The sequence below is a fragment of the Acanthochromis polyacanthus genome, chromosome 20, assembly GCF_021347895.1.
Source record: "Acanthochromis polyacanthus isolate Apoly-LR-REF ecotype Palm Island chromosome 20, KAUST_Apoly_ChrSc, whole genome shotgun sequence".
In the NCBI taxonomy this organism is placed as follows: domain Eukaryota; kingdom Metazoa; phylum Chordata; class Actinopteri; family Pomacentridae; genus Acanthochromis; species Acanthochromis polyacanthus.
Window position 1 is genome coordinate 16,408,960 of NC_067132.1, and position 15,749 is coordinate 16,424,708.

Below are 15,749 nucleotides of genomic sequence, written 5' to 3' on the forward strand. Positions count from 1 at the left end.
CCCAACAACAACTCTGGTGGAGCAAAGATCAGCTGTTTACCAAACTAAGATGAATGAAGAAATCAGCCAGCTACCAAATGTGTGCATTTATTTTACTATAAACTTTTCCTCATTTTTATCAAACTACAAAATTCCTAGAAAATATAGAGAGGACATTAGCATTCTCATTAGCAGCTGCAAACCTGACTACACTCATCCCATTACCAACATGTCCTCAAATTCATACGATCATACGGGGAAAAGGAACGAATTACGGGATTTAATTCGAGAAACGGCTTTTCCCTCGCGAAACGGCTTTTTCCTCACTTTCCCAGCACGGGTTTAGGGTTAGGGTTAGGGTTAGGGTGAGGGAAAGGGATAGGGATAGGGATAGTGTTAGATAAAAGTTTGTTTCATGGTGACGTTTCACCTGCGACACCGGAGTGTCGATATTTACTCAACCGCCAGGTCGCATAGTCAAAACAAAACACTTGGTTGGGCGTGTACAGACGACCTATGTGGTCGTTTTTGGTTTGAGGACAGGCTGCCCATTACCATTGTCATTTTCAGAAAGGAAGACACGATAACAGCAGCTGTTCAGTCAATTAAAACACGCAGAAATAAGTCTGTGAGTATTTATTTATAATTAAGGCACAACAATCTATCAGCAAAACAGTGCTGACATTTAAACACAAGTAACAGTGAGGAAGTGTTCGTGGCCTGTCAGTTCTGGGCAGTAGTGTAGTTAAGGAGTCAGACTTATGTTTTTCTCGAGAACAGAGAGTGCAGTCATGCATACATGCATTAGAAAATTATCCAAATATTTCCACAGATACAAAGCTGTCACATACAGTTAAACAGCTGCTAAGTGTGCTGGACAATATGCATCTTATTATATGCGACCTGCTTAAGGGGAATATGAGCTTATCGACAAAAGGTGTTTACTTGTGCTTCCTCTTCAGGAGAATATTCACTGAGTGCAATGAATATTTGACTATTAATCAACACACTTTGTCATTTGTTGGTCATGTCATCATACAATAAAAACACTGCCTCAGTAATACCTGCACTTCTCATCAAATACAGAAGCACGTGAGTGATTAACAGAACAAACAGGCTGCTTCCTCTCAAATGTTTAAACAACAATCAGACACATTAATTTCCTCTCAAATCTCTTTGCTGAAAAGGCACACACGGAGTCCAACTATCACACAGACGCACAAAAATATGCTACTATATACTGTATATATACCTCCATAAACTTAATCGATCTATTTCTATGCAAAATAAATGCATATCAAGACGACAAGAAGAGTTTTGTCACATTTCCCAGAAAACTTCAAACACCCTGTTACAGCTTTTGTGCACAAGAATAAGGTCACTTCAGTCTAATGCAATGCATCCAGGTATGTGACAACCGAGAACAGAACATAGCACACCTGTATTGCTACATCTGCAGTGCAAACACTTTAAAAAGGCACCAAACGCATTCAAAGTTGATATTTTTTTCCTGCATACTTCTAACCAAACTTACCGTCCTTACAGCCAGTTGTGGGAATTCGGTTTGAACTGAATGTTGACTTGTTTTCAGTCACACAAACCACATTTCCTTGTTTGCAAGAGTCAGATCTAAATCAGACACACACTATTTCTGTTATTCTGATTTCAGTGAAAAGGGAGACAAGTGGTGGTTAGAAATTTGCTGAAAGTAAACTGTGAATGTCTCCAGTTATAAGACAAGGTATGCATTCAATGTCAAAATATGTGTTAATTGTAAGTCTCATTCCTCCTATCCCAATTACTAATATAACGGTTTATTTCAAGTTCAGGTATTCCCTGTTGCAGTCTGACCATTTTTGATCCTTTTAGTGGCAATTTTGGCATTTAGGATGACATTTCTGATTGTTGACATTGCACCGACATCCTCCACTCGTGTCTCCAGGACCCTTTAAAAGGAACAGAATAAGAGTTGGGGACTTGATAAGGACATTTTGGGGGAAAAGTATGATTTGTACCCTTTCTATATGGACAGTCAGTCTTTTGGATTTATGGCTTACAAATCCAGATATTGGAGGAGTTAAGGTAAGAAATCAGAGGGAAAATATCCATTGAGCGTAGAGAGGAAAGATTTCTTACCCGAGGCCCCCAGCGAGGCCCTCTGGTTACCCAACAGATCTCAGTGTGACAGACAGTGCAGCGCAGCCAATCGCATCCATCCCTCTTCTGCACAATGATGCCACACTGGGGACAGTGCATGGCCTCCCCTGACTGCACAAGAGTCTGTTTGTGACACAGAAAACGAGTGAATATTAGATGAGAGAACGCAGCAGATGCCAGTTCGCTCTGTAAGCATATGGAACACAAAACCATTCATCTGTTTAAGCACTGCTTATCGGCGCAGTTACAAATGCATTGTTCTATTACATAACATTCAAGAGCAGGTCCAAAAACAGAATATGGCTTCAAAGAGCTCTCTTTCAGTACACACATACAGTACATACATACGCTAACCTTTAGCAGATGCGTTGTCCTTCTCGCAGCAGAGTCATTTATAGCGCGGGCTGCTAGATCATCCTGGTATTGCTTACAGTTCATTCCCTCATGAATAGACTGACGAGAAAGAAAAACAGTAACAGGGACAGAAAAGACGTGAAAACTTAAGAGTGCCTGTAATCTCAGTCAGCCTGAGACAAGAAATGTGACTACTATCAGATGTGACATTTCACTGCTTCTTTCAAAAGGAGATTACTTTATGCATGTTTCATATAAAACATAATTTTGTGTTTTCACTTTGAGAACTCCAACATCATTTATACATGTATTTACTTTGTATATTTCATTTCATACCTTGCAAATTAGGCAGTTGTGTTTCCTACAGACAGGACAGTGGAAGACATTGACGGTATCCTCGTACACACACCAACCCAGACAATCTGGAGTTGCACAATGATAGCTGCCCTCACACCGAGACTCTGCAACTGAAAGTCCTCTCTGCAGCCAGCGCTCATAGTCCTCTGCTGGCACCAGCTGTAGAGGAGACGGGGAAAGAAATCGACGTTTAAAATAACTGATAATATTCTGCTCGGAAATGTGCTGCATCTTAACCAGGAATCTCTAAGATGTTTGCTGGTGTAACTGACTGCTCTGATCTCCCTCTCCTGCAGGGAGCGGGCACAGGAGTAAGTGTCATCTCTGTAGGGACAGGACACCTCAGGCTCCTCACTCATCATGATGACTGAGCGTAAGCACTCCCTAGGTGGACACAGACACGGAAAAAAAAACATCCAAGGTAATTCATCACATGAAAAAAAATCAAGCAATCAAAACTATCCCTCTTCCCTCCTCCGTTAATGTATTTTTTGACAGGAACATTCAAGTAAAGGCAAATAGTACAAGTCAAAAAGTGTCTTCAAATTCAAAAAAACTTGTTTTTGTTGTAAATCATAGCAATAATATGCAAAATGAGCGAGTCTAAATATACAACAAAGCAGATATAAATGAGTAAAAGATCTGAAATAGCGTGTTTTTAGTTTTGAGGAACAGTAAAATTGGAAAGGATGTCCTCGTATCTTACTTGCAGAAACAGTGGAGACACTCCCTCAGCAGGACGCCCTCTCCTGGCTGTAGGTCCACATAGCAGATCCTACAGTCCACAGGCTCAGGGTTTGGCACCAGATCTTGACCATCCATCATCACCAGCCGGGCAAAGTTCTCCCTTCGCTCCTCTTCCCTTGCCTAGGAGGAGGGAGGGGTTACAGACATGTTTTCTAAACTAATTTCTTCCAGGTTTGTTAAAAGAGGTACATTAACCGTCAAAACACACAAAGTCAAGTATTAAAGGTAGCATTTACAATTTTTCTTCCTCATATAAAGGTACACACACACATGCAGACTCACACAGTGTGAAAAATGTTTTATTTTATCCATTTCACAGAGTATATACAATTACAGTGCAAAATTAACAACTAATACATTCAGTTTCGTGGCCAACTCTGCTCTCATGGAGTTTATCAAAAAGCCACTCGATGTTCAAAGTCTGCAGTGACTGTGATTATCTGTCTGGATGTCGAAAATGTGGAAAAGTCTTTTATAGCCTTCTAACTCAACCCTGACCAATATACAGTATATTACCATAGTCAAAATGTGACAGATTTTTTAAAAAAAACTCAATATCAGCATAATCAGTTGGATTTAATTTTTCATCAGATCAACATTGGCACATTTTCAGAAAATGTGAAATCTTTTGTTCCCATGCAGGTTGTCTCCTTTAGGATCTCATGAACATGCAAAACCTTGGAGCTGGAGATGCACCTGCCCCACCACCTGTATTGTTTCACACCAATAGTAGGAGGAGGTAAGGCTTAAATAGCCTTCAAGGGTAACAGTTCACCTCAAACAAGCTTGTTTAATTGCAGTCAAGTTCAGGAAAGAAATAACAGAAAATGATGCTTTCAAAACAGCTGTGTAGATTTGCATATCAACTGGCTTTGTGCATGATCATTTCTTATGTGACTGTCTGGAGACTGCAATGAAAACAGTGCTTTATGGTAAAACTTTCTAAGAATAGGGCATAAATAAACATGGAGTGCATGTATGCCCATGTCAGTGTATGTTCAGTAGTCCTGGTCCAGGTTATACAGGAGTGAGTTTTGAAGCCCAGCACTCCTCAGCAGCTCTCTTCTCCCTTTCTCCTTCAAAAAAACAGAGACAGAAGAGAAGAGAGTCAACCTGAGAGAGCCTGAAAGCTTCAAATCAAAAGTCAGCTTTGAATGAATTCCATACTTCCATCTTATTGAAATCATGTGCAGTCTTATACCTTTTTTTGGAAACTAAATACAAGCATTTGCCCCAGATCAGATTCACTGTTATCCTTCTGTATGGTTACCACTAAATGGGAAGCACTGCTCATTGTTTAATGGAGCAAAGTGCTTGTGAGGCCCGTCAAGTTAACACTGTATTCTAAGTATGTGCAGGTAAAACAACATCACTGGTAGTAGTGTTACACGTTTAGCTGCATTTCTCAGTATTGTGGTAACAGCACTGTTGTCTGTATCAAATAACCTCTCAGGGCCTCTTTTACTCATCAAGTAGTGCAGTAGCCTCCACAGAAGGAGACGAGCACGGCAGAGTTTTCGGTGCAGTCGGAAATAAAATCATGACACCACGTACCAATTTACGGTCCGCTGTGTCGACACCAGCAAGCAGCTTGTCCAAACCTACATGCAAGACTATGACTGTGCTCAGTGGCTCAGGTGTGAGTGCATTTTTATAAGTACCTGCTGGTACTGTCTGATAGCTTCCTTCTCCTGCTGGATTCGTCTGAGCTCCAGTGCATCAGGGCGGTATCCACCTGGGATAACGTAGTTTTCAGGACGGTTTGTACTGCAGATCTCACAGCCCGGCCGTGTCGGTTTATTAATGTAGGTGCATGAGGGGCACGACCAACCCTGAAACATAGATTAGTAGTTTTATTCTTTACATTCTACTAAACACAGCAATTTATCTTTATTAAATATATGATCAACAGTGTTACATGCAACGAGGGCTGGACCCGAATATCCCGAATATTCGAATATTTGTTCGCTACGGCACTATCCGGATATTAATTTTGGCGGACGTCACCGGGCGGAAAGAATATGCAGCGTTACTGTCTTCCCTCCGCCTTCGGCCCACATCGGCTCATCTCGTCCTGTGATCACATAAACATATACACATATGTCTATAACATATACACATATGTCGATGTGATCAGCCCCTCCTCCCCCCAGACGAAAATATTCGGAGCTCGTCTCTTCCCTGCGCCTTCGGCTCATTTCGGTTCATCCCGCCGTGTTCTTCGGCTCATTTCGGCTCCTCCATTCTTGTTTGTAAACACCACCCGAATGGCCGGGTGGCTGCCGACTCTGAAGTCACGCTTCACTTCGTTGCATAAACACAAGACAAGATGCTGAAGACCGGTGTTTGGGAATTCTTCAGTTTAACTAAAGACTAAACGCGGGCAAAATGTGGACCTGGGAGACCAGACGAACGGATCCGAATATTCGGGCCGTCTCCGCCGCCGCGCGCGCACCCCCCGGTCGGACGTTACGGGGTGGAACGAATATCCATATATTCGTCTTTAATAGGGCCCGAATATTCGGAGGCCAGAAACCACTATTCAGGCCGGCCCTACATGCAACGTATGGTTTATCTAATGCCATATTTGTGTGATTAAAGAAGCATACTATAATTACAATACAACCAGATGTGTTCCTGTGCATTACCGTGGTGGAGCTTGTGTTGGGGCTCAGTGCCTCACTGAGCTGAGGCATTTCTAGGTTGATGAGGTCTCTGATCTCATTGATGTTTTGTCTCTCTGACCCACCTGACGTATTTATGGGGGAAAAAATACAATCACTGTCAAATTTGTGTCTGCACATTAAGCTTGTGTGTGAATGGTTGCACATAAACTACTCTTTGTCAGAAGATACCACTGCCTGATCCAATGACTTTGTTTTCTTCTGAACGCTGTTATCATATAAGTGACACTGTATTATCTAATGTAATATGTCATGCTGTACAGAACAAGGACTTAAAATATGTGGATGAAGTTTTGACATTACTTTTTTTCACAGCTAAGTACATCTAATTAGGGTCATTATTACTTTTTCCATTTCTCATATCATCATATTTTCACTTCCTGGGCAGGGACAACACAAATAAGTAAACACAGCCTTACAGTGTATTTTGCAGTGGCAGTGATCACATTACAGTCAGTCTTGGTGTTATGAGGTCATGCTAGGCTAACATATGGGTTATAATGCAACGGATCACATTTTTTATGTTGTCAATTCACTGGGGTTTGCAGTTCAAAGAAATCTTCTGGTCTTGTTCTGTCTCATGTCACAGGTTTTCTTGCCAACAACAGTGTATAGCACAGCTGTTGTTCTGCGCTATACAGATGCACTAACTAGGTCATGCAAATGTTTGCTGAGTCATTCCAAAAATGTTAAAAAACCTTTTTTTATGACAAAGGTGTTACCATTTGTTTGACACCAGCTGTATCATATCTATTTGTTACTGCACTAAATGTAAAGGTGTAGCAACGATTCACAGAATTCAGCCATTCAGTTTTGACATAATTAACTGTGAATAACCCACATTAATGCCTTTCTCACCAGTGTTGCTGCTGGCACGGAGTCGAGAAGGAAGAGTGGTGTACGGCCTCCAGTCCTGAGATGAGGGTCCATTAGTGGAGGTAGCAGTGAGCGGGGGGTTTTGAGACAGAGATGGAGGATTAAGGAGGAGAGCGCTCTCCTGATCCTGCTGGAGGGCTTGGAGGGTCAAGCGAGCATGGCGGGCTGATAAGAGGTACAAGAAAGCTGTGTCACCATTTTGACGAACGCCATACGAGGCGAGAGACCGCTGGTCAGTGCACAGGCACTGGCCAATCACCCAGCGCTGCACCCGTGGGTGAAAGCCATATTCAAGAAACATCTGAAAACAAAAGAAAGTAAACAAGTGAGAATGACGGAGAAAACAAGAAATGTCAATGATGAGGCAGATTAAGAAATGCAGGAAGAGGAAAAATGACATTTTTATAAAAATGAACCTGCTGTTTCAGTGAAGCAGTAGTCATATGTGGGAAAACTTTCACAGTGACACAACAGGATGAGGAGGAATCCTCCACTACAACAGTCAAACTGAAAATGAAACACAAGATATCAGTCCAAATTAGATCTCAACAAATGCTTAAATTTTTTAACTCTTGCACACAAAATGATTGAAAGTTGACTGAGCTTTGTGTTTAAAGTGTCAAAATCATAATGAATAATCATGCTCCTACTTGATTTCAGTGTCTTCAAAGTCATTGGAGGAGGGCTGGATCTTTAAAGCCACATGTTGACGGGCGAGGGCAGCAGCAAAGACTGAAGCAGACTGCAAGTCGCCTGCCTCTATGGCTCTGGTTAGCTCTATGCAAGTGTCCTCTATAGATTAAAAAGACAGACAGTAAACAGGAAGTGTGCAAATGGCCAATCAGTGAATGACTGAATGAATGACGAAAATAAGATACACTTTGAAATGACTGTCATGGGACACGACAACTGAGATATTGATGTAATCAGAGAGAAATGTCTCTTTCCCACACCTGTCCGTTGCAAAGTCAAGGTGTTCTGCCGATGGAGAATGTCGAGGGGGTTCTGTGGACCATTATCCTGAGGGGCAACTGCCAGACAAAAACAAGTTAAAAAAGAGTAAAACCATAGATTTTGAAAAAAAAAGCAAAGAAAGAGACAAACAAAACATTCAAGACACACACAAGACAAAAGACATTTTCTGATCTAACATAAGAATGATACATTTTATATTGAACTATGTTGTGTCTTAACGGTCACACCCACACAGTTAACAAGAAGGTCAATGTTTCCACTGTGCTGTGCGTGGTTTTAGTCCTCTTTTTGAGACAGTGGGTGCTGTCAGTGATCTTAGTGCATCTATGTTCAAATACTTTGGGATTTGTGAAGTCTATATCCAGGGAGTAGAAATAGAGATGACTTAGTCTGTACAAAGTATGAAAATTGTGCTCTGTGAACGTGAATTTGTCCAGGGAAAAAAATACTGTTTTAGCCTCCATTGCATTAAAAAAATTCCTAAGTCACAATAAATCTTATTATCTAATCAGACAGACACCACTAAGAAGAATTTTTAGTTTTATTTGTGTGTGTGCACTTCCTGAACCTTTTAGGAATTTGGAAAAAGCAACATTAAGATGACTTTGATGAAAAAACTATCACCTCTGTAAAACAACTTTTTTTTCTGCATGTAATGAAATGGTTCAGGAACCACTGTTGTACAAAAATTGTGTTTTCATTATTAGACTGTCTGCTGCCTCATTTCTTAAATGCCTCAGTAATCAGATAACTTCCTGCGTGCAGTAATGCTTCAACGGAAAACATTACGGAAACAATATTTGAATTTTTGACGAAAATAGAACTGTAGTGAAAGCTTTGATGGGGCTGATTCATTCTGAGCATGACCTCGTTATTTGTCATAGTTTTACTTAGAAACAGTGTTCTGTTCTACAGAAAATCACAATGATACTTCAGAAGATGCAAATAATTCATGAGGTCACATTGGCAACCCAACAGTTGAGAGGTTAGAGTACATATGTGGACACAAATGCAGGCAGCAGTAAGCCTGGGTTTGATTCCCAGTCAGCTAAACCTTAATGACATGCCTTTACCCATTTTTTCCTTGCTGTTGTTTTTTTTTCTAATACATGCAAGTGGCAAAAAATAATCATGAAGAAAAGTAAGAAAATGAGTGACCATTGCTGCACCACCTCTGTAAACTGCCCACAGCCCCTCTCAGTTTGGAAACAGTGTGGATCATACTGCTGAGTGTTGCTACAGCTGTTAAACAAGATGACATGGTCATCAATATCCCCCGCCACATGTGATGTCTATGAGTCTACATCTAAAATAGTGATAAAGGGCCATAACTCTGTTAAATATTATCGCACAGGTCTCATTTTCAAACTTGATCAAGGTGTCCATGGTGTGAAGCTACACACTAAATTGTTAGCTGTAAAATTAAATGTTCACTCACATTGTGTGCATCTCCTGGGGGCTAAGCCCCCCCTGTCCTGAAAACCTAGTGCCGCCCCTACAGCAGTTTACAGCTTGTCAGCTGCAGTCGTGTTCTGTCGCTAATTACGGGCTAACCGTGAATGCTAGCTCAAAAGTAACTGGATGGTGAGTGGCAGGATGAGTCACGGAAGAGGTCGATATGTTTAATGTTGCTGTAGAGTGAAAAATGACCGAGAAACGGCAGTTTTAAAATCGCTGTGTGTGAAGCAGCACAAGGGCGAAATTTGCATTGAGCCTTATGGAGGGCGATTCAGGTTCCCACGTCAATTAAGGGCTGGCGCGTGACGTAACAATGTGCCAGGTGAACAATATCGGACTCATATGAATGTAGAGAGTCTTTACTATAGTCTGTGAAAGGATTGTCCTTGTAGTATGTACCGTTTGGCCAGGATGGCGATTTAAGTTAAAAAAAAAAACGGACAGATTTTGTCCCTCTCCACACTCTAGCACCAGAGGAGCACATGCTCTAACATGGGATTTTTTGCTCAACCTCTGGGTTTTTGGAGGCTCCGGTATGGAAAACCATAAATCCCACCGTCACAATATGTACATGCCTGAAAAGTAGAGAGTTGGGGCTTTTTATAAGACTAAAATGAAGTCTGCAAGGGGAAAGTATGGCGAAGCAGTAGCGTTTGGAAAACAGTGCATGACATGGTCATCAATATGCCCCGCCACGTGATGTCTATGAGTCTATATCCAAAATAGTGATAAAGGGCCATAACTCTGTTAAATATTATCGCACAGGTCTCATTTTCGAACTCGATCAAGGTGTCCATGGTGTGAAGCTACACACTAAATTTCGTAATCCTAGCTGTAATAGTTTCCAAGTAAAGCGGTCCCCTTCATCTCGGACGGACGCACGGACGGACAGACGGACAGAGGCCAAACCTATATCCCCCTTTTCCACTTCGTGGAGGCGGGGGATAATAACTTAAAGAAAAGAAGTCGACTTTCTACATTAGCTTGCTCAGCTGCCTGAAATCATATTTCAAGAGCTACATTAACATGTGAGGTGGTAACACTGAAAGAGATGGAGGTGAGCTCCAGCAGGGCTCCAGCTCAATTTAACCCCCATCTTGTGTCCAAAACTTTATCATGCTGCTTGTGTAAGTCGAGTTCACAGAGGAAGCAGGGCAGAGTACAGATTTAAGTGAGACCAGAACTACAGAGAAAGTAACTGCTAAGTTCTGACACTTTGTCTTCACTTAGAAAGTGTTAAAAATGAGATCGGTCGACAGAAAGGCTCCTGTGCCTGCTGCCTCAGGACTGATTTGTATGTCACACCATCACTTCCACACTCGTTATGCAAGTCTGTGTGTATAAGAGTCGCACAAAAACACTGCACTTCTTAGAAAACGATTCGATTTGGGCAGAACTATTTCAGAAATATCTAACTCCACTTTTTCTAACACATATTGCGAATTGATTTGCAGCATCACTTTTAAGGTCATGTTCTGTTCAATAATTACCATGCAATAGAAATAAAATATGTGATGGAGATTTACTTTATGAGATACCATCAGAAGCATGACTATCACAAGGAATACTGCAGGAAATTATAAAAACACTGATATGGCAAGATGAGTCTTATCAAAAACGCTTTTGCCCTTATTAAGACAGTAATAGTGCAGTGCAGGTTGACAGAAGATGTAAAAATAAAAAAGCAAAAAGCAGGGAAATTGCATGAAACAAAAGTCCAGCCAGCTGGGAATCGAACAGATCTCAACATTATTAGGTCAATCTGGGATTTCACTCTAAACTCACAGAGGAAATGTGCAAGTGTATATGGATTTGCTCCATTTACTTGACGTTGTATGAAGTTGACTGATTAATAAAACCTATTCATGGCATTAATTTTAAAATATTCTCACTTAACTCTGAGAGCCTTAAACTTTAGCACAGCTCTGTATATCTTTGCAAACATTAGCCCAAAACTATCATGAAGAATCAACATTATTTTCCATTCTACAATGCGCTCAGTATTGGCTTAGTTTATGAAGACAATCATTCACACAGAGAACACGTGGAAGGGTAAACAAGGACGTATTATGTAAGCATGCACAAACCAGATCATTGACTTTTCCTCTGAAGCCAAAATATGACGCTTAGTTACAGTGGTCGATGTTGACGGTAGTGATGTCAACAGCCAGTAAACGGTGCAGTAAAAGGCTCTTTTGCTCAAACAAATAGCTTAATACATCGCATGGTGAATGATTTACACCACTTTAGGCTTTGGCTTACAAAACTGAATTGGCCTAGAACATCTGATGTTGGTTTGAAACGAAATATCTTACAAAAAACAAAACGCATACAAACAAACAGAGAGCATTTTACAAAGAGAGATGACTGACCTCTGTGTGCTTCTCTCAACGATGACATGACCACAGTAGCCCACTCCTGGGCCTCCTGCTCACAGCGGAAGTTGAAGCTGATCCTGTCGTGTGGAGGAGCCACCAGACTCAGCTCGTGGCACGTTGGCGACTTCACTTCATAGTTTACGTTCCTCAGATCAAACTCAGTGACGGTCTGGAAAATGAGAAAGAGTGAGCAAGACTGAGAGGAGATGTTTTTAGGAAGAAGTGGGGGAATAAATCAATCATAAGCTAGCCTATTCATGATGGCATGTAGGAAAATGCAGTTTTAACACTTGCTGTAACAAACTAGCAGAGATCCACTGTTCAAACATGTCACTAAGAACATTTTGATCATTAAAACAATTATATTTGCTAATATTTTTTATCCTATTTACTCCATAATAAGAGTAGACTAAGAATTTTAAACACATTTTAGTGTGTGGCAATACAATTCAGAAACACCACAAACTACAGCCTCCAAAATGCACAGCTTTAACAAAAACAAAACAATAAAAACGTCATGAATAGAGAATTTAGTGCACGACTGAAATATTACAATGAGTCTAATACACTGAGAATGATTGCAAATTTAATTTTAAAAGGCAGTGACTGACAAAAATGCAGCCACTGTAAGTAAATTTCACATTAAGTGTCAGATCTGACCATAATTAAGAAAATGCGATTTTAACACTCTCTGTAACAAACTTATGTAAAGCCACTGTTAAAACGTGTCTAAGAACATCTCAAACATCAAAACAAAAATATCTGTCAATATTTGCTAATATTTCCCGTCCCATTTACTGTACAATAAGAATAGATTAAAATACTAGAAACACATTTTAGCGTACAATTCAGCAATACCACAAACGACAGCCTCCAAAATTTACAGCTTCAACAAAAACAAAACAATAAAAACTTCATGCACAAAAATTTAGTGCAGGACTGGAGTATTAATTTTAAAAAAGCAGTAACTGACAAAAATGTAGCCACTATATGTAACTTTCCCATGTAAGTGTCAGGTTTGACCAGTATTCAAAGAGCAGCTGATTTCAGGAAGTTCACAGTTCAGGGACACATCATCACACATCTCAGGAGGACGGCTGCTTGCAAACAGAGCAGCCTGACCTTGTCTAAAGGTCAGGGACCCTTAAAAGGCTCAAAAACTAAAACTGAGGGGTTCTAATGGAATACAAAAGAAGAAAAAACAACTTATCAACATCAAATTTTGTTATTTTCTGCAGCCGAATTGCATTATTGCCATATCTGATGATACATATTATCTTTGGTACTTGGTCTCCTTACTATTTTTTGTGAAATACTGGATAGTTCTACTTCTTCAGGCCTGTAAAAAACAGTCAAACATTAGTCAGCCTGTGATAAAAGGTCATGCTCAGATTTGCTTTGTCACACAGTAGTTCAAACATTGCTAGGTCACAATCTGGGGATTTGTTTGGGTCCTGTATCAGTGTTTTGAAAGGTTATGTTGCACATTGCATACATTTAATTAAAGTATCACACAGCATACCCTAAGGCACTGAAAGTGTGAGAACCAAACGGGTCAGTAGGGGCTTTCTTGGTCCATCTAGCCTTGGTCTGAAGCCAGAAAATCCGCATTGCTCTACTTTACGTGGCTCTCGTTACAACTAAGTTTAGTTGATATTTTGGGCTGCCAGAAATCTTTGCACTGAACTGTGAAGTCATATGTTGAAATAAGAGTCATTCTTCAGTGCTTATCTTCTTTAAACAAGATGTTCTCCAGTCAAAACCCGAACCACAACAGCACCACCACCGTCCCACGGCCGTGAACTCACCACACTCCGGCCAGTCCCGCTGCTGTCTTGGAGCGACAGCCGGAATTCCCCGGATTTCCCCGGGTCCATGCTGAGCTGCAGGCGGAGTGACTCATCACCTGCTCCCGGAAGACACAACGGCCGAATACCAGAATGGCACACCGACACCCGAACCGACATGAGGACTGTTTGGCAGCCAAGTTGCGACTGCGAGGCCCCATAGTGGTGGTCGGGCAGAGCGGCGGGCTGGTCCGGTGCGTAGCCGGCGGGTTGAGTCCAACCGCCCGAACTCAGCGACATCCTGCCGCTAGACTCATGTAGAAAACAAACACACGGGGGTCCGGTGGGTTGTTTACCTCCTGTCCCGCCTTGTAATCCGCCTTTAACAATCCTCCCTTTCACATTTCTTACCCTGTGCGTTGTCGCTGGGTGTTTCACAGCCTCGGTGTCAACAAAAATCAAGTGCGTAGAGTCTGACAACTGTTTGGAGCTACTTCCAAAAAGTCGAGCCCAAGCTGGAGGTTTCACTTCTCTCTTCTTGTTTTTCGCCAAAGATCCGTTTATAGCAGATTCCGCATTTGTGTTCGCTCTTTGAATCAATAACAGCGTCCTTCCTGGTATCCTGACACGATTTAGTCCAAACACAAAGCTTCTTGTAGTAGTTTCTTTCGGGTATCGCTCAGTATGTTTGTGCGTTTGCTTTCATTTCGTATTGCGCATGCGCTGTTTTTGAGGTGACGTATGCCGTTGTAATATTTATGAATGCTTTTATTAGAAACATGACAGATGAGCTTCTGATTCTCCTCTCTCTCGAGATTGTTTTGTTAATTCTGTCTGTATGCAGTACTTTCAATGTAGTACAGTGAAACCTTGTAGTAATACACACAGAGTGTGTGTATGTACATATCTGACCACAAAGAGGCAGCAAAGCATCCCATTAAAAATAAATGTGGCTATGTTGTCACCTGTTCTTAATGTTTCTGTTAAAGCCTGACTTTGACAACTTCTACTGTTTTTTTTAGCAGAAGTACATTGATCTATAAGTTTAGATTACTTGTATATAGTGTAGCTTGTAGCCATTGTATTTATTAAACATAAACATCATGAAAATCACTTTATTCTATATACACGTTTTTTAATCTTTATAATTGTACCATTTATCATTCAGAAATAATGTAGTAATAATACAAGAATAATAATGCGCTTTTTACCTTTCCAATGGTCCTTAAACTGCACATCTATGACATCCTGTGAGGAAAATCATGATATTTAGTTAAAATCATTGTTGTCTACATGCATATTTGAACAAACAAACAAACAAACAAACAAAACACTTCAAAAGTAAACTGCTTGGCCCAAACAGATTCTATAAAAAACATAAAAACCAGCAACGTTCAGATTATTTTTAGTGAAACTGGAGGCTTTTGGCTGGTTCATGTCATTATGAAACAATAAGTTTTTGAATCAGTCCACTGATGTGAAAAACCAGCAGTCAGATGTTTTTCTAACCTGAACTTTCTGACTTTGTCGTGGCGGCTGTTCAGGCAGTCAAGCCTCTGTGAAACTGAAATCACGTAAAATCTAATTAGACTGCACTCGAAGCATTCACCAATCTTTAATCTTTATTTTTCTGTAAAAGCAGTGTTCATTCCATCTTTGATTGGAAACATTAAACAGAACTTTCACGCGGAAGACTTCGACATGTTTTACAAACCGAGTGCTTCCAGTCAACAGAACTAACAACTTCCCAGCTAACATAGGGCAGAAAGCAGAATACACTTTAGACAGGCCACCAGTCCATCACACAACTATACACGTTTACCCTTACACCTATAGCTAAGTTAGCGTCACCATACATCTCTGAACTTTCCAATTAAGCCGGAGCATGGTGAGAAAACCCATGCAGGCACAAGAGGAAATTCCACACAGACTCCACAACTGACCGACAGCCTTGCTATGAGGCAGCACTGCTTTTTATCAAAGCTCTGACAAGCTCT

At 40.9% G+C, this 15,749-nt stretch overlaps 1 protein-coding gene across 1 annotated transcript; it reads right to left on the reverse strand.

The window, feature by feature from the left end:
• Nucleotides 1-600: 600 nt before the first annotated feature.
• shrprbck1r (sharpin and rbck1 related) lies at nucleotides 601-14,488 on the reverse strand. The gene is made up of 14 exons (XM_022189988.2): nucleotides 13,774-14,488; nucleotides 11,960-12,134; nucleotides 8,108-8,185; nucleotides 7,805-7,946; nucleotides 7,571-7,661; nucleotides 7,137-7,455; nucleotides 6,243-6,343; nucleotides 5,256-5,426; nucleotides 3,554-3,714; nucleotides 3,120-3,231; nucleotides 2,827-3,006; nucleotides 2,491-2,589; nucleotides 2,116-2,259; nucleotides 601-1,925 (listed from the first exon to the last, which is right to left on the reverse strand). Exons 1-14 carry the CDS (start codon nucleotides 14,050-14,052, stop codon nucleotides 1,845-1,847), a joined length of 2,133 nt encoding a protein of 710 aa, XP_022045680.1. The 5' UTR covers nucleotides 14,053-14,488; the 3' UTR covers nucleotides 601-1,844.
• Nucleotides 14,489-15,749: the final 1,261 nt, after the last annotated feature.

Excerpts from the sequence above, each read along its gene's own strand:
- shrprbck1r (XM_022189988.2), bottom strand. The coding sequence starts at position 14,052 with ATGTCGCTGAGTTCGGGCGGTTGGACTCAACCCGCCGGCTACGCACCG. Across the intron at positions 12,135-13,773 it reads GCGGGACTGGCCGGAGTGTG|ACCGTCACTGAGTTTGATCT; the intron begins GTGAGTTCACGG and ends CTCATTTTCCAG. Across the intron at positions 3,715-5,255 it reads CTATCAGACAGTACCAGCAG|GCAAGGGAAGAGGAGCGAAG; the intron begins GTACTTATAAAA and ends CCCTCCTCCTAG.